This window comes from Mobula birostris, chromosome 23 (genome assembly GCF_030028105.1).
Source record: "Mobula birostris isolate sMobBir1 chromosome 23, sMobBir1.hap1, whole genome shotgun sequence".
In the NCBI taxonomy this organism is placed as follows: Eukaryota; Metazoa; Chordata; class Chondrichthyes; order Myliobatiformes; family Myliobatidae; genus Mobula; species Mobula birostris.
The window spans coordinates 39,083,169-39,107,943 of record NC_092392.1 but is presented as its reverse complement, the minus strand read 5'-3'; the positions used below and the strand labels follow the sequence as shown (position 1 = coordinate 39,107,943).

Genomic DNA, 24,775 nt, shown 5'->3' with positions numbered 1-24,775 from the left:
CATCGGATCATATCGATATAAAGGAGACCACACCAGGAGCATTGGATACAATACATGACCCCTGACAGACTCTCAGGTGGAGTGGGGCCTCACTTGGAAGGACATTTGGGGCCCTGGACAATGAAGAGGGAAGAGGTGTAAGGGCCTGCGAAGCACCCACCACCTAGGTCATGATTTCTTCCCACTATTGCCATTGGGAAGAAGGCACAGTTGCATCAAGACACAAACCACCAGGTTCAGGAACAGTTATTACACCTCAACCATCAGCCTCTTGAACCAAAGAGGATAACTTTACTCATACCATCACTGAAATGTTCCCACAGTCTATGGACTCACTTTCAAGGACTCTTCATCTCATGTTCTTGATATTTATTTATTATCATTATTATTTCTTTCTACAAACTTTGTATTTGTATTTGCATAGTTTGTTGTCTTTTGCACACTGGCTGAATGCCCCTATTGGTACTGTCTTTCATTGATTTTATTTTGGTTATTAGATATTACGGATTTATTAAGTACACCCACAGAAATGAATCTCAGCGGTGTATATGGTGACATATATGTACTTTGATAATAAATTTATTTTTGAATTTTGACGTTTTTTGAACTTCTAATGTGCTGCCTAGCTCATTCCTCATTACTGCCAAAGGAAATACATTTGTCACATTTTGAACTTTAATTTTACACATCTCTATAAAATCACTCCTCACTCTCCCACACTCGACTCAATTCCTCATTCTAATAATAAAAATTACAAATATGACATTCCAATATAACTATTACATAAAATGTTGGGTGGTGGGGTAGAGATTCACCTCCACCAAAGGAGGGGTAAGGCGCTCCTTCCCTCCGCTAGCCTGCAGGTCACCCTTGGGCAAGGTGTAGCACCTGCTTAGCACCCCGACCAGAGTCACGTGAGGCCATGGGAGCAGGCGGTGGATGGCTGCATGAGCAGCTGGTGCATATTACAAGTCCTGGTTGTGCCACCACCGATGCCAGGCAGACAATCTCTGAAGGGTATTGATAATGGCTGGGGTTGCCCGTCTTGTAAAGACACTGCCCAGCAGAAGGCAATGGCAAACCACTTCTGTGGAAAAATTTGTCAAGAACAATCATGGTCATGGTCATCTACATCATGTGATGCGGAACATAACGAATAAACGAACATAAAATAGACTACTCAAGCTGTTGAAATAGATTATACAAATGATCTATAGAGGGACTCAGCTTACCTTCACACCCGTTACTGGTGATCTCAGCAAAAGGGTTGTCACAGCGGTTGCAGTGCTGGCCAATCACTCCAGACTTACAGGGACATTGACCCGTTTCCCCATCACAAGTGCGGGCTTGGGAGCCAGTTGGAAAACAGTCGCATGGGTAGCACGTGTCACTATTGCGTGGCTGGTAATAGTTGTCCTGCAATGGAAAGATTGCCCACATTTGGTACACTACATATGTGGGAGAGACTGCCTTCTCCAACGAAAGGGACTGTTATGTCTTTCCTAATTTGGATTGTTATTTCATTTCTAATTACTAGATCTCATTGCTTACTTGTGGGCTCACAGCTGTTGTGGATTATTCACCATCACATTGATAAGCAATTAATCATCATCAGGGTGGCCATTTTATATCGTTTGTACAGTTCATTTAGTAGTTAGAAGTTGAAGGAATTTCAATCAATATTTGAATCTGCCTTTCATTAGAACTCCAAGAAGTACTGTCTTTTTACACTGGCTCCTTGCGTACTGTAAGGCATTGGTGAATGATAGAACTGCCTTAAACTACAGCTATGCCAGGACTGGAATTATCTATCTGTCTAGCTTAAAAAAGTGGGGAAAACTCTCGAGCAAAGGTAGAATAGGGACATTTCACACTAATGAACAACAAATATTCTTCTGTCAGCTGAATTTTAAAAAGAATATTTAAGCAAAATCATTAACAAGGACCATGAAACAAAATACTCAACCAAGCTTCCTTCAAGTAGGCATCTTAAAAGGAGATGATCACAGGTAAAAAGCTGTGATTAGAAAACAAAATGTGGGAGGAACTCAGGAGGTCAGGTGACATCCATGGAGGGAAATGGACAGTCACTGTTTCAGGATGAGACTCTTATGAAATAATAATTATCAATTTTCTTCCACAGATGTTGCGTAACACCGCCCCCCCCCCCCCCCCCCGCCACCGGGTTCCTAAAGCTTTCTGTTTGTTGCTTCAGACTGCAGTAATCTCATATCTCTATGACTGTATATAAAAGCCATTTGAAATTTTATGATATTCTGGCACCAATATTTATGTTGATGAGGTGCGTGTGTGGGGGGATAGATTGTGGAGGAATGTGGGGAAGCCGTGTAAGGCTAGAAAACCAGATGTCCTGTTGAATTTAAAGGGAAAGTCTCACAGAAATGTTGTTTATTTCAGATTCCTGTCTGGCCACCTGTCAAAGTGACAGGCAGGCCGGTTGCTTGGTAGAAGACCAGCCAGTACAAGATTGCAGCCAATGTAAAGATGCCCAAAGGCTGACTTGGGCAAGGAATTCTGTGAAAGGAATTTAGAACCGCCTCCAAAATGCTGGAGGAACTCAGCAGACCAGGCAGCATCTCTGGAAAAGAGTAAACAGTTGATGTTTTGGGCAGAGACCCTTCATCAAGACCTGATGAAGAATCTCGGACCGAAATGTTGACTGTTTACTCTTTGCCATAGGTGCTGTCTGACTTGCTGAGTTCCTCTAGCTTTTTGTGTGTGTTACTTTGGATATCCAGAATCTGTAGATTTTCTTCTGTTTGTTGTTAGAACTGGCTCCAACAGCTTCCCTTGTCAGTCCACTGCTGAGTATCCCAAACACACAAGTTAAATTTAAACCAATTTCCCAGTTACAATGTGTGATCCTGAGTTAAATGTGAAATATCTGTGCATCTCACCAGCTGACTCTATGGAAACATCATCTGGTGACCCACACTGAGAGTTGGGGGTCATATTTACTCTTTTATGAGATTTAACCATCTCCTCTCATCTCCTGTGAGGGGGAATTCACATCAAAGCCCGAAAGCTCACTGCTCTATCTCTTTGGCACACTGTTAATCCCCCAAATTATGGTTTTGTATGGACTTGTTATTTTACCTTTGGCAAAAAGCACTAATGTGAAATCATCATTATATTAAAATCTGCCCCAGTCCAGTCTCTCCTTGGCATCTATTTTGTCATTTTCTACTGAAAGTTGAATAATTGAGCCCTGGAGGAGAAGAGCTGCATTCTTTCAAATGCAAACCACAATTTTATTTGATTGATGTTATCAACAGGGAATCAGCCTACTGCCTACAAATTCCTGTCTTACTTCCACTTATTTGTTGTGTTCAAGAACACGAAGTTCAAATCTGGACTCCAATCTAGAAATTGTATGTGAAGCATTGCTACTAACACTATTAGCTTTGCTAACAACAGGTCCACATTGACCATAAGATTTATTTATTTAGTGAGATATTGTGCAGAATAGGCCCTTCTGGCACTTAGAGCTGTGCTGTCCAGTAATCCCCCAATTTAACCCTAGCCTAATCAGGGGACAATTTACACTGACTAATTAACCTACCAACCGGTACACCTTTTGAACTTGGGTGGAAAGCGGATCACCTGGAGGAAACCAGTATAACCAGTATAGGAGAATTAGGTCACTTGGCCCATCGAGTTATCTCCTCCATTTCATCATTGCTGATCCGTTTCCCTCTCAGCCCCAATCTCCTGCCTTCTCCCTGTATCCCTTCATGCCCTGACTAATCAAGAATCTACCAGCCTCTGCCTTAAATATACATCCAGACTTGGCTTCCACAGTCATTGAGGTGTTTTCTTACCTTGCTAATTATTGTTTGCCAAGGATACTTTATCCTGATATAAAACCTAAAATCTGGTAACAGAGCTGGGTTGAAAACAGAATTGCCCAAAAATTAGATTACCTAGTGTCACATTTTTGTGTGCTACTTGATTAATTGGGGACAATATCTGTTCACAACATCCCAGGTCTCTCCTGCAGAATGATAATTTCACAGTGTCGTGTAAGGCTGTATCTGAATAACTAAGAGGGACCAAGGCCCACACCAGAAACTCAATTTGGATGAGTCTGTTTTAAGTTATATTATTGGTCTCTATATTCACTCACATACCCAACCCTCGCTCACATATGCGACTCTCACTTGACTTCCTTCCCCAGCCTGTCCAAATACTGATCACAAAATTCAATATCATCTTAGTCAACCATTGCCCAACTCAATATCTCTCACTACCAAAACTCAATATCCCTCACTATCAATCACCCAATATCCCTCACTACCAATCACCCAACTTCACCACCACATCCCTGATCGCTAACTCAACCACCCCACCCCAGCAACTGAACTCATCCCCATCCCAAAGTCCCAACTTAAGCCCCCAACTCAATGCCCGCACTAAGCACTGATCACTCGATGGATGGATCTCCTGGTCCAACCCCTCCCACACCACCAGGCATTCCCCGTACTCTAGCTGATCAATCCTCCAGTCAGGAAGCTATCACAAATATGTGGAGAGCGACATGCTGTAAAAACAATATATTGACAGCCTCTGGTTAGTGTTAAATTTCAATAACCAATGCACACTGCACATTATCCCCCATAAGACTATGTTGAGGCAGCCTGCACTATCAAGGAAATCATCCAAGTAGATTGAGACATTCTGGAATTGAAAACTGAAGACATTTTTCCCAATATAGTCTTTGAATGAAAATATGAGTCTGGACAATCATGGGAGGAAGGCAAAAATGCCTGTCCTATTCAATGCAAAAAAAAATGCTGACTTGGTCCTAAATGATTTACTGCAGAAATCTATAAAGCTCAACATTCGTGGTTCTGTAAGTGGGACTTTGGTCAATGTTCCTACCTTACATCTGCACTCTCCTGTCGTCTTGTTGCAGTCAGCGTCGAAGCCCTTGTTGGTATCACAGTTACAGGGACCACAGATGGGATTCCCCCACCTCCCTCTTGGACAAGGCAGATCTATCCTGGAAAGGTTCAGAAATTGCCATTAAGGTCTCAACAGTTAGGATTCTTCAAATCATAACTATTTTGTTTTCAGACCCATAAGGCACAAATTTACATTGAATACTGGCAGCCATCTCCAATAAGCTTTTCATTGTACTGGTACTTCACTGTAATTGTGATTTGACAATAAACTCCACTTGACTTCACCGAATAATGGAAGTTTCAGCCATATTCCCAGTTTTTGTTTTGTCCGACTAGTATTGCCAACCACATTTCATAATTTTGAAGGGAATCATTCAGTCGCTCCGATTTTTGTCAGCTCAGAGAGCAATCCCATTCCCCACCAATTTTCTCCGCAGCCTTTTCTCACCACGTTTCCATCAACTTCTCCCAGATTCTGCCATTCATGTACACACTACAGGTCATTTAACCTACCACACAGCGCATTTCTGGGATGGGGAAGGAAAATGGAATGCCATGGGGAAACCTACAGAGTCACAGGGAGAATACACAAACTGCACACAGGCAGCTTGGTTGGCACCAGAAGTGTGGTGGCACCTGGAGGCTGCCCAGCAGAAAACACACTGATCTGATTTGATGCAAATGTTGCATTACACCGTATGTATGTGTGACAAATAAAGCTAAACTTTCAAATCTTTCTTTTTCTCAGAGACATGTGGCCTACTCCTGCTCATGCTTTCCTGTATGTTTTGACTGCTCAGACCACGTTGCAGTGCATCACATGAGATGTCTCTGACGGAAAGGATCCAGCAGCCACAATAAAATTATCCAACTTCACGGTCCAAAGATGATCAACTGGACTCTACAACACAATACAACCTGAAAGAGCACACCCAGGGCAGTGTAGTGTTCCACAAACAAATTGTTCACTGTCCCAGGAATCATTCTGTTACATAAAGCATTTGATTACTTAAGAATATCTTGATAAATTACTACCCATAATCAAAAACAAATATTTATTTAGCTCTTTTTAAAATGTTAATTACAATTTAACATATTTTCTCAAGTCAAAACAAAAGTATGTCAGTGTTCTTGGTTTCTCTGTGAACCCTCTATCTGTTAACGATAAGACAGAAAGATAAGAGTGTCTTGTCATAATCAAACAATGGTATTTCTTGCTTAAAATTAGCTCCAAATATATCACCAGTTTTTTGTTCCTTACTTGTTTTCACAGTATTGACCATAATAGTTTTCTCCACAGTCACAGGAATAGCCATGTGTGAAACCTGGTTTGTGAACACAGTGAGACACATGTTCACATGGATTCAGTTTGCAGACATCTATGCAGTTCCTCCCAAAGAATCCTGTTCGGGGGGGGGGTGAAAATAATTATTATATTTAGATTAATAAATACTTGCACTGCACCTTTTTTCAAAATGAATTATCCATGAAATTACATTCAATTCTAAAGCTGCAAGCTTCTAAATGAATTATCCATGAAATTACATTCAATTCAAGTCTATGCACATGTAAAGCTCTCAGAGTAACAGATGACATCACTCTATAATGCACATTGGTAAATAATTAACATAATTGATGTACATTGGTAAATCATTAATAAATAACTGGAGTCATAGGTATCTCATTTTAGCTGGCTCACAACAAATAGAAATACCTCATCAAACCTGACTAAAATGAGATGATCCCCAAGCACTCATCATCTTATCAAAAGGATTTCAAAGTTGTTGATGGCACTTCCACATTTTCACTCTATACTTCTGTACTTCAATTTAGTGTTGTTGGTAAAATTTACATAAATACACTGACAACACTATATTGAAAGTACATTTCATTGATGGAAAAACTGAGTGCCTCAAAATGTAGTTGCTCTTTCTACCCATTCAGGGGTTCCCAACCTTTTTTATGCCATGGACCAATACCATTAAGCAAGGGGTCCATGGGCCCCAAGTTGAGAACCCCTGACTTCTGTACAGCCAAGCTTGCTGCTTAGTTTCCTGCCTCCAAGTCCCACAACTTAAGGCTTTAGTACTATTCGTCAGTAGCGATGACTCTCTTGTTCTATTAGCAGTTTACTACTTATAGATATCATGGTCCGGGTCACAAAGTCGCTTAAGCCTGTTTCTCTATTCAATAAAATTATGGCTGATACAATATCCCTCTCTCTCCCAGTCCCTACACCCTTTGATACCTTCAGTTCCAAAAATCAATTAATCTCAGCATCAGGACACTCACTGGCTTTCAGTTGGTAAGAATCTAAAGTGCAGCTCATCTCAGCTGGAAAAGGGCAATCTCTTATCCTGAGATTAATCCCCCTAGTTCTGCACTCAGCAATTGGGGAACCGGACTACCATAATCATTTTACTCTGTGACTGTGATCATTGGTGACAATGGTTTTCTCTATCTTATTTCGTCAGGTTTGATCCATGTAATCTCCACTATTTGCATCTTAACATCCAACCGATTCTTTGGCTTCAGAATAATTACATACATAAATTAATTGACATATGTATGTATCTACGGACACTAACATTCATGGAAAAAGATAAATATATTTTTTCATTTCCTGACTGCATTCCGAGGGTCATTTTATAATATTGATCCGTTCTTCCTGTTACATATCTCTCTAGCTGTACATCTTCAATTTCAGTTCCAGTTTTTAAAACAATTCCTAGCTCTGCATTATTCACCCTTGCACCCTCTTGCATCCTATCCAACCCTTCCAGTCTCCCAGTTTTAAATCATACTGTGCCCATTTTTCTTTCTCAATTTTCTCTTAACTATTCCACAATGTATTTCTATTTTTCTTTGCTTTTAAAGGCACTGAATTTCCTGACATAATGTAATCTAATAAAGGTTACATACATAAATATTGGAATACAATTATTGGCAATCCTATGTAAAAGTTATAAATCAGAACATCAGGAAAAAAGTTGGTGTTGGTAAGGCCCTTAAGCCTGCTCTTTCATTCAAGAAAAATACTGCTTATCCAACTTTGGCCTCAAAATCACTTTCCCACTCCCTTCCCATATCCCTCAACTCCCTTGTACTGTAGCTCGAATATGTTGGTCAATCTCTGCCTTGAATACATTTAATGACTCTGTTCCCATGTTTTGCTAGGTAGAGAATTCCAAAGAGTCACAACCCTCTGACGGAAGAATTCCTTCATATCCTCCCTGTCAATCTTTTCAGTATCTTTTCTGATACTCTTACATTTCAATGTACATAGGTCAAATATATTCAGCCTCTCTTCAAGACATCCACCTCTTCATTCCACAAACCATCATTCCAACCAACCACAACCAAACGTCTCTGCAACGTACTGCAAACTGAAACTGTGCACAGAACTCCAAGCAGATACTTACCAGAATTCTGTGACTTTGCATTAAAACTTCCCTATTATTAATTTCTCATTCCCACTATCTCCCTGACAGCCTTTTGAATAAAAATAAACATTACATCAATGTTAATTACTTCCTGTACCTGCAAATCAATCCTTTGTGTTTCTAGCATTAAGACCCCCCCCACCCCATATCCCTTTGCAATTGTACTCCATTGAAATAATAATTTGATTTTTCATTCTTCCTTCTAAGGTGGATAACCATACAGTTACATTGCATTCCATCTGTCATTTCCTTTTAGTTATTAAATACAAAGGAATTACATACATTTGTAGAAGCTCATGCAAAGTTTGAAGTCAGAAGATCAAAAATATCTTCAGAATTAAGAATTACGCCAACAGTGCAATTTTCCACTGATAACTAAACACTGTATTGAGCCAAGGAAGACATCCAAATACCTGGTTCACAGAAACAGGAGTGACTATCCCAATCATCAATGCAGCGGCTGTTTGAGGGGCAGGGATTGGCATCACACTGATCTGGAATATGACAACCATTCTCTACTTGAAATTTTATAGCCCGATCCATGTTCAGAGAGGCTACATTTGTTGAAGTATCACCCATTCGCAGTCCCTATTACAGAGGAGTGAAAGGAACTCTCTTTAAAGTTAATGCACATCAATCACGTTAAAGAAATTTTTCTTTTCTGCATCACAATATTATGCTGAAGACACTTCACACCAGAGGCTGCTCAACATCAAAGTTAATTTATTATCAAACTACATGCATGCTACCATATACTACCTTGAGATTCAGTTTATTATAGGCATTTACAGACAATAAAGAAATGCAATAGAATTTATTAAAAATTATACATAACCAAAAATTAAAACAACCAGAGTGCAAAAGAAGGCAAATGGTGCAAGTAAAAAAATATTGAGAACATAAGTTGTAGAATCCTTGAAAGTGAGTCTTGTAGGTTGTGGAATCAGTTCAGAGTTGCAGTGAGTGAAGTTATCCACTCTGCTTCAGCAGCCTGACAGTTGTAGGGCAAAAATTGTTCCTGAACCTGATGGTGTGGGACCTGAGGCTCCTGTACATCCTGCCCAAAGGTAGCAGCAAGAAGAGAGCATGGTCCAGATGGTTGATGCTTTCTGAAAGCAGTGCTCCATGTAAATTTGTGCTGAATGGTGGGGAAAGCTTTCCCTTTGATGGACTGGGCTCTATCTAGCACTTACTGTAGACTGATCTATTCCTGGGCAAACATGAGGAAATCTGCAGATGCTGGAAATTCAAGCAACACACGTCAAGGTTGCTGGTGAACACAGCAGGCCAGGCAGCATCTTTAGGAAGAGGTACAGTTGACATTTCGGGCCGAGACCCTTCGTCAGGACTAACAGTTAGTCCTGACGAAGGGTCTCAGCTGGAAACGTCGACTGTACCTCTTCCTAGAGATGCTGCCTATTCCTGGGCATTAGTGTTTCTTTACCAGGACATAATGCAACCAATAGAACAAAAACATAAAACAAAATAGTGTACCCGAATGGCCATTAGCATTGAATGCACTCTCAATCCCTCTGTAAAAAAGTCACACATCCTCCATCTCTGCACAATTAGTCAATAGAGCAAATTGGTGTTCTTGGAGCACAAGGAGACTAAGAACTATCTTTGAATACTTAAAGCTGGCTGGCAATATAATGTGAGAAGAATGAAGACAGGCTTCAGGGGATATAGTTAGCCTTACTGAATGGATGATGTTGTGGTGGATGATGTTTATGAAGTCATCCATTTGAATATTTTCAAATGGTGAGAGATTGAAATAATGTTGGTCTTCAGAGGGATCAGGGTATAATGGTACATTGATGGTAACATGCAGATACAGCAAAAATTTGGAAGACAAACATTGTGTTGGCCTTTAGAGGAAATACTGTAATTTCACAGAGCCTCAGTGAGAGCTCATCTGGAATACATCACGGAGGTTTAGTCTTACGAATTAAAGAAGAGGCAGCACAGCCAATCTTCATCTGACTGATTGCCCAAGGAGGAGACACTGAGCAGCCTGGGCCTATGCTTGCTCAGGTTAAGAAGACGAAAGGTGATCTTACTAAAGCACCAGATGCTTGGGCTTGACAAGGTAGATGCTGAGCTGATGTTTCCCCATGTTATAAATCAGGAGTCACAGACTCAAAATAAAACTATGGCATTCAGGCAGAAAACTAATCCAGCTGAATGGGTGCTACGGTGCCCGTATAAAAGGTAATCTAGTTACATTAAAAACAGAAAATGCTAGAAAAAGCTTAAAAGGCCAGTCAGCATCTATAGAAAGAAGAGAAGAAAGTGTTAACTATTCAGGCTGCAGATTGTTCGTCAGAAGTGAGAAAGAGAGGAAGCAAGTTAGTTTGGTGAGCAGAATAGGATATGAAGTTCTTTCCAGTATATGAGGTTTTATTTTTGTTTTTCAATTGTGACTCAAGTATAGGTCTTAACAGTAGAGGAAAAGAAAGACCCTTTGTTGTTCCTTACCTGCATGCAGCCATAGAACCCTTGCTGGCTTGTACCCAAATCTTCAGGAAGACGTCCAACAAAGATACTCCTCAATTTTAATCCTGGTAATTCATTCCCAATTTCTACACTGGCCTGTAATAACACACAGTCGAACATTAAAGCCTTAGAACTTTTTTTTTCAGTTATTGGCTAATTCAAATGCATTGATGTCCCACAATAAACACAAACTTGCTAGATGGCAAAAAGCCCGTGATGGCAGAAAAAAGAATAGATAAAAGATAACCCTTGTGGTCTGATGTTATCATTAATAACAGTTATCACTAGCAGGGTAACAGCATTGTTGCAACCCTGCATAGTGCACAGGAAGGTCAAATGATCAAGTACAACTCTTGACATTCATCATTGGTGCAGGGATCCCGTGAAACTGTAATACTTCATTTGATTTTCCTTTCCTTCAAGGTATTCCTGGTAATCATAGAGTCATAGTGTGGCGCATGGCCAAGTGGTCAAGGCATTGGACTAGTGATCTGAAGGTCATGAGTTCGAGCCCCAGCCGAGGCAGTGTGTTGTGTCCTTGAGCTGGCACTTAACCACATATTGCTCCAGTCCACCCAGCTGAATATGGGTACTGGCAAAATGCTGGAGGTTAACCTTGCGATAGACTAGCGTCCTATCGGGGTGGGGAGAGTCTTGTACTCTGAGTCGCTTCATGCCACGGAAACCGGCATAAGCACCGGCCCGATGAGCCTATAAGGCTCTGGATAGACTTTAACTTTAACATTGAGTCATAGAAAAGTACAGCACAGAAACAGGCCCTTCAGGTCTTCGAGTCCATGCCAAACCATTTAAACCGCCTGTAGCGGGACCATAGCTCTCCACACCCCTCCCATCCATGTATCTATTCAAACTTCTCTAAAACATTGAAAATGTGCTCGCATTCACCACTTGTGCTGGCCGCTCGTTCCACACTCTCACAACCTTCTGAATGAATAAGCTTCCCTTCATGTTCTTCTTAAGTTTTTCATCTTTTACCCTCAACCCATGACCTCTAGTTGTACAGCCACCCATCCTCAGTGGAAAAAGCCTGCTGGAATTTACCCTCCCTGTAACCCTTACAATTTTGTATATCTCTATCAAATCTCCCCTCAGTCTTCGATGTAATAAATTCAATACAAGTGCATTACACAATATAAACTAAATTCTAACTTAGAACTTTGGTGATCATTTTTACCCTGTATTGATATTTTTCTTGATATCCCAAATGATCAAGGGATGCAAACAAAGTGAAAGTTATTCCTTGGGGAGTGGGGAAAGGGGCTTATAAACCACTGGAAAACATATCTGCAACAGCAATGCTCATCAACATCATGTCAACCAAGCAGGTTATTGTCGTAACACTTTGGCGGCCAAGGCACTCCTCTAGGCAAGGTATAGGAATGGTGCTCATGTCATATTCACCCTTTAAACCAGGGGTTCCGAATCTTTTTTATGCCATGGACCACACGTTGGGAACCCCTGCCTTAGACAGAGGAAAAGCAGAAAAGGGGAAAATAAAGCATGTGAGAAGACAAGGAGATGAAATTAAAATTTTGAACAGCCAGAAAGATAAATAGTCAGAAGAGGTGATGATACTGGAAGTAGGAAAGGGAATATGAGGATGAACAAGCTACAAACATTAGACTTAGTTCATGGAATATTATTAAAAGCAAAATTAAATCTCCAGCCACAAGATGAAAATATATAATTATTTATACTGAGATTCCATTGCTGATTGAGGGAAGATGCATGACCTATTGTTTCAATGCTGTGCCTTTCATGTCCAATTAGAACTGTTGGAAAAATATAGCATGCTGGCGTGGTAACATAGTGGTTGGCAGAATACTCTATAGTACCAGCAACCACAGTTCAATTCCCACTGCTGCCCGTAAGGGGTTTGTACGTTCTCCCCGTGACCGCACAGGTTTCCAGTGGGTGCTCCAGTTTCCTCCCACAGTCCAAAGACATACTGATTGGCAGGTTAGTTGGTCATTGTAAATTATCCCGTGATTAGGCTAGGGTTAAGTTGGGGGATTGCTGGGCGGCGTGCCTCGAAGGGTTGGAAGGCGCTGTATCTCAATAAAAAAAAATAATGATCCATAGCATATGAATGTCCATAGGATAGCAATGCGAAAGTGGTTTCCACCCAAAATAAAAGACACTGATGCTAAACCATTTTGAGGTGGCGGTATTTAGATCTTATAGCAACTTTCATTGAGAACAACAGACACCACTATCCAAAGGGAGCCCAGGAGAAATCCAATGAATTTAAGTGCTCAGGGACAGGTGCTCAAGTTACATTTTCAGATGTTCAAATCTTTAGCTACTTTTCCAATTTTCAAATGGTTCAATTTAATATCAGAGAATATATTCAGTTTACAACTTGAAATTCTTACTCTTCACAGACATCCATGAAACAGAAAAAATACCCAAAGAATGAATGACAGAAAATGTTAGAGCATTTGAATTTTGAAAGTAATTATGTGGATAAACATTTACAATGGTCTCTGGAGGCTAATGAAATTGCAGGAATTTCCCTGCAGTGAGTTACCTGGTACATTCCGTAATCCAAGGACATGACGGCCATGTATTTGATGTCCTTGCCATCCTTCATACTTTTTATTTCAATCAGTAAATGGTGCCACTCTCCATCACTGACCCGCATTCGAGTCAGTCTCAGTTTGGCTTTCAGTCCGAGTCTGTTGTGCACTTCAAATTGCAGGACGTTGTCTGCTATCTGCCAGGGATGGAAAAGCAAGAGCACTGGGTCTAATTCTCACTGTACACAGTAAAAGAGAGACACACACTACCTCACACTACTCCCTTCACTATTTAGGCATGAAGCCAGCTTATACTTGTCAATGCTCACTGTAAATAGAAACGCAGAAACCCTACGGCTCTTGAAAAATTCCAAGGATATCCTTGGATAATTTTACAGCTGCTCAGTATTAGTGTGAGGCCAGCAAAAAGAAATGTTTTAATTTTCCAGAGATTACTGCTGCCCCTGCAGGTGGAGAGACAGTTGAAGGTAACTAAATCAGATTAATTCTAGTCACGATTTTCCCAGAATGAAACCAAGTATCTGCTCCCACAGCAAATGGGAGAGTTTTTTTTTGCAAAATATTTCATTAAATTGTATAAAATATAAGCATTAACCTTGTTTGATTAGAAAACAAGCAAGCCGGGATAAACACAATCACTGTTACCATTTCAAAATACAATCCTGAAGAAATCACGTGTTCTTTAACATTGCAGACAGGATAGCAGTTCCGAAAGTTATGAAAATGGTGATGTTAACTGTGATAAATTTCGCTGCTAATGTTCAAAGAGTGATTGCTGCTACCAATGTTCCTTCTAATTTGTAATGACCAGTGTGCGCAAAATTCTTGTGCAATGCAATTTTTTACCCAGTGATAACAACATGCGTGCACTGAATAATTTCTTCAATAAAAACAGTATAAATAAGCCAGTTCTAAAATCTGCAGACAAATCTTCGCAAGCTCCATGTCAACACTGTCCGCATCAGGAATTGTGATTGTATACGATCATGAAATATACTTAACATAACAATAAGGTAGAGGGTGCCAATCTTTTGTGCGCAGTTTAGATTCCTTTGGGTGCTAGCAGCAAAAGATGTGTGCGTGCATTGGTTAATTGAGGGAGCATTGGCTGCTACACCCAACTCCAGTGATAAATAAGACTGTTCCAGTTCAGCAGAGGCAGTAATGTGCAGTATTTCAGGAGCAGCAAACAATTTGCTGGAGGAACTCAGCAGGTTGAACAGCACCTGTGGAAGGTGTCAACATTTTGGGTTGAAACCCTGCATCAGTCCTGACCGGAAAGGTCCACAATTCCTTTCCTTCCACAGATGCTGCCCAACCCACTGATCTCCTCTAGCAGATTGCTGTTCCAGACTCTAACTTCTGCGGTCTCTCATGTCTCCATGCAAAGCCCTTGGACAACTGCTCACCTGAATGTTAATTTTGGACGAAGTTCCGGCATTTGCTTGAACAAGGAATCCGTTAGCTTTTCTTGTACGGAACATTAGGCCAATATACCAGGGCACAGATATAGTAATATCAAGGTCATCAAAGGAGATCATACTGCTGCCCTTGAACCTCTGGGGGTTGGGCATCACTGGAGAGAGTAGAGAAGAGCATGTTCACTAATGCAAAATGATTTGATTTCAGAAGAAAGGTGCATAATTTTCCAATATGGAACTTCTATCCAATTACTTTTAACCTAATGTCAACAGTAAACAGAAGCGAAAAGAAACCTGTTAAAAAAGAAAACTTGATACAAAGTTAAGATGAATTGCATGAAGATAAAGCACATGTATTAGGAATGTGGGTATATTCAGCCTTTTAAAGTTTTGTAATCATTCAATTCAGTTATTCTTGATACACACTCATTTTGGTTCATTTAATATCAGTGAATGCATACAATATACAACCTGAAATTTGTACTCTTCACAGGCATCCGTGAGACAAGAGACGAGACCCCATAAAATGAACACTGTAGAACATTGAAGGCCTGAAGCCCCCCTCCCCCACCCCTCGCACAATCAGCAGCAAAAACATCAATCCCCACTCCCCCTTCCACCCGCGCCAGAAGCACCAACCACTCCCACCCCCGCCACACACTACCTCCATCATGCAAGCAATGGCAAAAATCCCCAAAGAGAGCTTGATTCAGAGTCCATCAAAACTACAGTCCATAACCCAGCACTTTGGTATCTCAGACAGGCTCTCTCTCTCTCCAGCAAGGGAGAGAGAGGTCGCTCCGTCATCAACGAGAGCGGAGACCAGCAACTCGCTGTTCCACTGTTACAATGCAACAGATCCAACTGTTGACCCTGGTTCCATGACCTTGTACTAGAAATACAACTCAATTCCACAAGTCCCAGTGGATCTAACCTCAGCTTTTCATGGACATCTTTTCTCAGATTTCCACCATGTTTTATGTGAAACAGCGTTCCAGACGTCACCCCAGATGGCCTGGCTCTAATCTTAAAGTTAAGCCTCTCTGCTCTGAATGATTCATCAGAGGACACACATTCTTTCAATCCATTCTGTCAAATCATCAATCATTTTAAACACCTCAAGGGTTTACTCCCTAATCTTCCATACTGAAAGAAATGCAAAGCCAGGCTATGCAATCTGTCCATGTAGCGTAATCTTTGGTGCTGACACTCACATTGATTGCATTCCAGTGGTTAAAAATTGCAGTGACTTATGTGACACAGTGCTGGTATTCGTAGAACTTGTGCAAGGCAAGGCCAACTGCAGTGACAAGGGGAAAATTCCACCTTCCACAACAGAGATGCAGTATAATAATGACTATTGATGCAAACACACAAATTATAACCAGCAAATCATAAAGGCAAGATCCTGCAAATACTGGACAGTGAAAGCAACAAACAGAAAATGCTGGAGGAGCTCATCATATCAGGCAGCACCTATGGAAATGAACAAACTGGTGATGGTTCAGGCTGAGACCCTTTCTCGGGACTGGAAAGGAAGGGGGAAGATGCCAGAATAAAAAAGTGGCGGGAGGGGAAGGAGGATAGCTAGATGGTGATAGGTGAAGCCAGTTGGGTGGGAAAGGAAAAGGGCTGGAGAGGAAGGAACCTGGAGAGGGAAGGGGAGGGGTCAGACAGAGGATCCTGTGACGCAGACAGTCAATCATGTAATTCAGGGACCTGAAGTAATATTCTAGTTATAAAGGAAACAGATTTATTAGTACTGTATAATGTCCTCAGTTGATTTACTTTGATACAATTGGTCTCTGAGTAATCTGCAGCACGGCAATGATGGCCACTTTTAACCAAATTATAGAATGGTACATGCATCACATGCTGGACAAATTATCTTGTTAATCTTATTCAGACTGTGACCTTTGAGATTTAAATGTTTTCTTGGCATCATGGTAAAGATGTTAAAAGGATTAGTTACAATGACATTTTTTGTTTTACAGAGGACAATGCAGGTAAGTGCACTCAACTAAGACATGAGATCTGTACATCACTTACACCCCTTGAGAAGCAGAAATTTAGACCTTGCTGGGAAATAACAGCAGTATTGTGGAGTCAACATTCCTCTCCTAACCTGGAGATTAAAATCAAGAATCGCCTTATGTGTGACTGAAGAATTGCGTACACTGTCGCTAATGGTGCTGTGCCGATAATGGAAACTATAGCAACAAAGATGAGGCCTTGAGACAATTTGATTCTAAAGTTAACTCTTGTCAGATTTCATCTGTGTTTCAGTATCACAGTCCTTTCCACACCCGTTATGTGCCTGGCCATTGATCCTATTTCTCTTATACAGTTGAATTCCAATAATCCATTGTCCAGAAATCCCAAAGCTTCAATACCTGGCTCTAGGTGATGCTTTCTTCATTCCTCTTCAGCAATGGAGTCCTGGTTCCCTGCTCCCTGTCAGCTCTCCAGGCCCTAGTCTCTAGGCTCTCTTACAGCCCCTTGCAATGACTATTGGTCTCAGTTTGATCAGTTTCTATGCTGTTTTGTGACCACCAGGCAGCAATCAAACCAAGAAATTTCATGAAAGCATAGCACTACTACTAAAAACCTAGAGAAAATATGATTACTGAAATGTGAAATTCATAAGGTGTAGTCGAAAGCATTTCCAGTTATTCCATGATATTCAGGCATTGAAAGAATGTGATGTTATTGTTTAGGATAATGGAAGGGGACAAAGAGGATCAAGACTTTTCAGCTTTGGAAACATGGAACAGGCCCATCACTCTGCAGAGATCTCTGCTGCACTTACTGTGAAATTCAACATCAATATGTGAAATATACAGAGCTTTTACACTCAGGCAGGTAGATAAAAGCAACCATGTAAGGACCATTTAATTCACATCTCCTTGCCAAAGCTGAGAGTTAAAAATTAATATGGTAGGCTACACAACTGCTGACCTAATTTTATCAGTAAGGCAGAGATCAGCGTCGTCCTTGCCACTGAACTACCTGCATGAACGTCGCTGAGTTTAAAACACCAGCTACACAAAGGTGAATCAAGTGGTTAGGATTTCAATAGAAAAACACAGAAAGTTACACGAAAAGAGGAGGCTATCGGCTCCACGATACCTGAAAGGGCTCTACATAAATTGAACGGGTCTCATTCCATTCTTCCTCCCCACTGTCCTGCAAATTCTTTCATCCAGCCTTATTTTGAATTATTCCATGTCCAATATTTCTTTGTATCTGATAAATGGCACTGTTTCTATCTATCCATATTAAGGACCCCCATCATCCAGGACATGCCCCCTTCTCATTGCTACCACCAGGGAGGAGGTACAGGAGCCTGAAAACTCACATTCAACATTTCAAGGATAGCTTCTTCCCCCCTCCACAAGCTTTCATGAACAGTTCCACAGTATTTTTCCCTCTCTTTTTGCACTAATTTAAAATATTTTTATATATCCTTCTTATTGCAATTTACAGCTTTTATTAGTATGAATTATTATATGTGGCAATTTATTAGATGTCTTTTTGCGTATCAAAAGTATTTCCTTCATTTGCCATCTCTTATTACTTCATCAAAAAATTCTGTCTAGTTCATCAAACACAATTTGCCTCTAAAAACTGATGATGGCTTTCTCCAATCATCCCACATTTGCCCAGTGGCTGCTAATTAAGTTGCAAATTGCTGTTTTTAAAACTTTATGTACTTTGTGGTTCATCTGACTGGTCTGTGGTTACTGGCTCTATCCTGACTCTTTTTTTAGACAGAGGTATAACCACTGGCCAATTTTCCATCCTTTAAGAACCTTTGTGATTTGTGAATAAAAAAAGACAGGTGCAAGAGGGTACAACTTCCATGCTGTCATACCTTATCAACTTTAAATTGAAGACAAGCACTAACTGTGGAACATCTACATCATGACAACATAATACACAGAGGTTTATGAGCAAACTGCTAAAATTAGAGATGGCATTCTCACTAATTGAATATTCAACAGCAGCTGTGTTGACTGTTTGACAAGATCAACCTACCAATGTAAAAGACATTTTACACAGAAATCAGCAGGTCGGGCAGCATCCGTGGAAAAAATCGGTTGACGTTTCGGGCCTGAACCCTTCGTCAGGACTGTAGAGGGAAGGGGCAGAAGCCCTATAAAGAAGGTGGAGGGAGGGTGGGAAGGAGAAGGCTGGTAGGTTCCAGGTGAAAAACTAGTAAGGGGAAAGATAAAAGGGTGGGGGAGGGGAAGCAGGGAGGTGATAGGCAGGAAAGGTGAAGAAGGAATAGGGGAAAACACAATGGGTACACATTCCCAGGAAGGAGACGTGGCTGTGGTAGCGGGTCTGGGTCTTCCTTCTTCACCTTCCCTGCCTATCACCTCCCTGCTTCCCCTCCCCCACCCCTTTATCTTTCCCCTTACTGGTTTTTCACCTGGAACCTACCGGCCTTCTCCTTCCCACCCTCCCCCCCACCTGCTTTATAGGGCCCCTGCCCCCTCCCTCTACAGTCCTGACGAAGGGTTCCGACCTGAAACGTCGACCGATCTTTTCCATGGATGCTGCCCGAACTGCTGAGTTCCTCCAGCATGTTGTGAGTGTTGCTTTGACCCCAGCATCTGCAGATTATTTTGTGTTTACACAGAAATTGATTAAGTATTCTGACAAAAGGATATTGTTTTTGGAATTGCTTTAAATGTCTATATCTTTCACAAAGGCTTTAAATTTCAATGTTCCAAGTTTGTAAGTTAACCTCATGCAAGCAGCTAAAACAATTTGATCCTGTTTGTCTTGGAGGGTACATTTCAGGATTTAGTGTATAAACAACAGGGTTTGTAATCGTACATGTAATCTAAGCACAAGGATCTTTGTGGAGCTATAGTGCCTTGAAAGGATATTCAGCCGCCAGAACTAGTTTCACATTTTACTGTCTCATTTATAAAAGATATTGAAGTACGATTTTTTGAGTTAACCGACAAAACATTGCACATCATGTCAAATCAAAAGAAAAAATTCCAAAACGTTAACAATTTACTAAAAATTAAAAACCAAAATTGTGAGACTGATAAAAGCATTCATCCCCTTTGTAGTTATTATGCTAACTTTCCACAGGTGCAATACCTGACCAACTCACCGGATCCGTTGATGTAGAAATTTGGAGGATCACCTGAATGAATACCCCCTCTCTCTAGCAAGTCCAACAGGATGGTAGATTTTCAACAGACCAAACCAAAATGAAGACAAAAGAGCATTCAAGACAAGTCAGTGAAATGCTAATAGAGAAGCATAAATCTGGGGAAGCGTACAAGACTATCTCAACATAACCCAGAGCTCAATGCAGTCCATTGTGGAAAAGTGGAAAAGATATGCATCTACAGCCACACTGCCTACATCAAGCTGCCCCACTAAACTTAGTTACCCGGGAAGAGTAGCACTTGTAACAGAGGCAACTGTGACACCAAAAGTCACTCTGAGTGAGCTGCAGAAGTCAATGGCTGCAACTGGAGATGAAGTTCATGGCTCCACAATCTCTAAGGCCTTGCATAAAAAGCATATTTATGGAAGCGTGATAAGGAAGAAGCCCTGGCTAAAAAAAAAGCATATCTTTGCTTGCAAAGACTTTGCAAAGTGACACTTGGAGGATTTTGTAAAGGTGTAAAGAAAGTCTTGTGGTTGGATGGCCTCAACACAAATTGAATACTGAGCATCAGCCAGGTAACAGCATCTCTACTGTAAGGTATGGTGGAGATGGCATCATGCTATGGGGATGATGCCATCTCCACCAGCAGCAGGACTGTGAGTCTGGCCAAGATTGATGGGAAGATGAATGCTGCTAAAAACCTGCTAGCCTCTGCCAGAAAGCTTAAAATGGGGAGGAAGTTTATCTTTCAGCAGGACAATGATGCAAAGAACATGGCCAGAGCAAGCATGGAGTGGCTTCAAATGAAGAAAACTGATGTCTTCGAGTGGCGCAGTCAAAGTTCTGACGTTAACCCAATGTGACATCTCAAGATTGCTGATTACCGCTGCTCCCCAACTAACCTGGAACAGCTTGAGCAATTTTCAAGGAGAAATGGGCAAAGCTTGCTCCATCACATTGTGCAAGGCTAATGGAGACTTATCCAAAAAGACTACAGACTATAATAGCTGTGAGAGGTGGGTCAATCAAGTACTGAGAAAAGGGGAATGAATGCATTTGCACCGCTGACACTTCAGTTTTTCATGCTTTACAATTTCCCCTGTTTGTGGGCTCCACTGTAGGGGGAAAAGAAAAGGAGCTTGAGATTCACCAATAGAAATTCTCAGTTAAATTGATCAGAATGCCTCTTTCAGGTGAACTAAGGGTTGGGGCTGAATACTTTTAAAAAACTCCGTTAACCATATTTGGTTTAGCTCCACAAGATTGCAGATGTCAGAAATGAGCTTTTTGGTCCATTAGCTTCACATCAACATTCAAGTATCGATTTATACTTGATGCATAATTCTCTCCACATCCCTGATAACTCCCCCCACAATCTACTACTCGTCTATAACTTGGGACAATTTACAGCTGTCAATTAACTTACCAACCAGTAGTTCTTCGGGGTGTGAGGAGAAAACTGGAGCACCCATTGGAAACCCAAACCATGGTCGTGCAAACTCCACTCTAACAACACTGGTGGTGAGGATTAAGCTTGAGTGATTATGACTGTGAGCCAGCCCCTCTACTAGCTATGTCACTGCGCTCCTCCAAAGTGGATCAGTGTTTTGACTGATCAATTTACAAATGTTACTGCACATAAAGTCACAAGCAATATATGGTTTGGGTAGTTCATTTGGAGCAAGAGCCACTGAATAGGTCAACTTATTAGAGCCATAAACAGTCAAAGGATCAGCATGGCACAGCCAATTCTCCTCTGTGCAGTCACCAGATCAGTAACAGACGAGATATTTATTTCTCAATAAAAGAACCAGTTCCCCTCCACTGCCACCATCCTTCGTCCAGCAGAACTGATGTTCACCCTTAAAAATTTTTCCTTCAGCTCCTCCCACTTTCTCCAGACTCCAGGGGTAGCCATGGGCATCCACGTGGGCCCCAGCTATGCCTGCCTTTTCATCTGCTATGTAGAACAGTCCATGTTCCAAGCCTTCCAAAGTGATGCTCCATAACTCTCTCTCCACTGCATTGATGACTGTATTGGTGCTGCTTCATGCACCCATGCTGAACTCATCAATTTCATCAACTTTACCTCTTACTTTTACCCTGCCCTTAAATTCAATTGGTCCATCTCTGACATCTCCCTCCCCTTTCTCACTCTCTCTGTCTCCATCTCTGGAGACAAACTGCCAACCGACATCTTTTACAAACCTACCAATTCCCACAGTTATCTTGACTAACCTCTCCCACCCTGTTTCCCGTAATGATGCTATTCCCTTTTCTAAGCTCCTTTGCCACCACCGTATCTGTTCTCAGGATAAGGCTTTCCTTTCCAGGACATTAGAGATGTCCTCCTTCTTCAACGAACAGGGTTTCCCTTACTCCACTGTTGATGCTGCCTTCACCTGCATCTCCTCCATTTCCCCAATATCTGTGCTCAACCCATCTTCCCACCGCCTTAATAGTAATCAAGTTCCTCTTCTCCTTAACTACCTCCCCATCAGCCTCCACATCCAACACATCATCCTCCGCAATTTCTGCCACCTCCAAAGGAATCCTACCACTAAACATATCTTCACCCTTCCTCCCCTCCCCCTAGGTTTCTGCAGGGATCGTTCCCTCTGTGATTTCCTTGTCCATTTGTCCCTCCCCACTAATCTCCATCCCAGCGCTTATCCCTGAAAGTAGCCAAAGTGCTACACCTTCCCAATCGTCTCCATTCAGGGCACCAAACAGTCCTTCCAGGTGGCGCAACACTTCACCTGCGAATCTGCTGGGGTTGTCTATCTGTCCAGTACGCCTGAGGCAGCCCTCTCTACGTTGGCAAGATTGGTCGTAAATAGGGGGACCGCTTTGTCGAACACATCCACTCCATCTGCTAAAAACAGATCTTCCCAGTGGCCAACCATTTTAATTCCAATTCCCAATCCTGTTCTGACATGTCAGTCCATGTCTTCCTCATGTGCCAGGATGAGACTACCCTCAGGGTGGAGGAGCAACATCTTATATTCTGTCTGGGTAGCCTCCAACCAGATGGCATGAATATCGATTTCTCCTTCCAGTTAAAAAAAATTCACTCACCCTCCCCTCTTTTTCTATTCCCCACCCTGGCCTCTTACCTCATCTCACCTACCCATCACTTTCCCCTGGGTCCCCTCCGCCTTCCCTTTTTTCTATGGTCCATTCGCCTCTCCAATCAGATTCCTTCCTCTCTAGCCCTTTACCTTTCTCACCTACCTGGCTTCACCTCTCACCTTCTAGCTTTCCTCCTTCCCCTCCCCCCACTTTTTAAAAATTCTGGTGTCCTCCCCTTCCTCTTCAGTACTGAGAAAGGATCTTGTCATGAAACACCGACTGTTTATTCTTTTCTATAGATGCTGCCTGACCTGTTGAGTTCCTCCAGCACTGTGTGTGTGTTGCTTTGGATTTCCAGCATCTGCAGACTTTCTTGTGTTTAGATATTGTGGAAATTGTTTGTATAAACTCAGTGGGTTAAATTAGATCTAAGGTTTGTATCAATCCAAAGGAAGCTTCTTTTTACCCACAGCGGATTAAGTCACTCACCTTGCTCACAGTTCTTGCCACCAAATCGCAAGGGACATTGGCAACTATACGTATTCCATTTATTCACACACTGTCCACCATTCTGACATACATTTACGTCACAGAAGTTCTTCTTAGCTGGACACCCTGCAATCAAATAAAGGCATTACTTTCAACCTCTCTTCCTTTTTCACCAGTAACTCCATTCTGAGCCTCTCCTCTTATTTGGCGGCCATTTATCACATCTTTCCAACAAGGGTGAACAAGATTCACTCAGCACTTTTAGGGTGAGACTGTGGATACGTGCAAATTATGTAAGATATCCAAGTTGTTCATATTCTATAAACAGTAGCGAGAATAATTTGTGAAATATAAGAGAGGCCAACTCCATCATCAAGGCAGCATTTCATTAGACCCCTGAAGGGCGGAAGAAATGTGGGAGACAAACTTGGCGCCATACCGGAGAGGCAGAAATGAGTACCCTGAACCACATCTGGGGCACAATAGAGAAGATGGCCAAGGACAGACAGCGATGAAGGACCTTCATTGCTGCCCTAAATGCCAGCAGTGTAACAGGAAGTAACTATGACCCTAAAGAATACAAGAATTACCAAAGAACTGGTAAGGCCCTCAGAATCAAATTTAAAAACAAAATCTGACATAAAAGCCAAAGGTACTGGGAAACCCCTGTTGATATGAAACATTAATTCTGAACAGCCACGTGGATGAAAACCCTGAAGTCCTGCAGCTCTGTGAGAATAAGTTCTCTGCAGTACGGGTATAGACAGGGTAGATCCAAGCAGGCTTTCCCCACTGAGGTTGGGTGGGACTACAACCAGAGGTTATTGGGTAAGGGTGAAAGTTGAAAAGTTTAAGAGGAACATGAGGGGAAACTTCTCCACTCAGAGGGTCATGAGAATGTGGAACGAGCTGCCAGCACAGGTGGTGATTGTGAGCTCAATTTCAACGTTTAAGCAAAGTTTGGATAGGCATGTGGATGGTAGGGCTATGGTCTGGGTGCAGTTGTTGGGAGTAGGCAGTTTAAATGGTTTTGGCATGGACTAGATGGGCCAAAGGGCCTGTTACTGTGCTGCATTTCTCTATGATTCTAGTTCAAGAAGGTACTTTACCACCACTTCACTGAATGGGCTTTCCTGTGAAGACCACATCCGACAAATACATAAACATTACGAAGAATAATAAGCTCATTCAGGACTTAAATTATTGAGATGGTTAATAAACCTTCAAT

At 41.6% G+C, this 24,775-nt stretch overlaps 1 protein-coding gene across 5 annotated transcripts in view; it reads right to left on the bottom strand.

Annotated features, from left to right (window-relative positions):
- Positions 1 to 24,775, bottom strand: part of celsr1a (cadherin EGF LAG seven-pass G-type receptor 1a) — a 422,758-nt gene that overhangs the window by 128,253 nt on the left and 269,730 nt on the right. For all 5 annotated transcript variants that reach the window (XM_072241527.1, XM_072241524.1, XM_072241528.1 and 2 more), the window contains exons 9-16: positions 23,548 to 23,673; positions 14,835 to 15,001; positions 13,416 to 13,601; positions 10,847 to 10,960; positions 8,782 to 8,956; positions 6,187 to 6,328; positions 4,903 to 5,023; positions 1,233 to 1,416 (exon numbers count right to left, since the gene is read on the bottom strand). In XM_072241527.1, the coding sequence (XP_072097628.1) occupies positions 1,233 to 1,416; positions 4,903 to 5,023; positions 6,187 to 6,328; positions 8,782 to 8,956; positions 10,847 to 10,960; positions 13,416 to 13,601; positions 14,835 to 15,001; positions 23,548 to 23,673 (1,215 nt within the window). The remainder of the gene's footprint in view (positions 1 to 1,232; positions 1,417 to 4,902; positions 5,024 to 6,186; positions 6,329 to 8,781; positions 8,957 to 10,846; positions 10,961 to 13,415; positions 13,602 to 14,834; positions 15,002 to 23,547; positions 23,674 to 24,775) is intronic.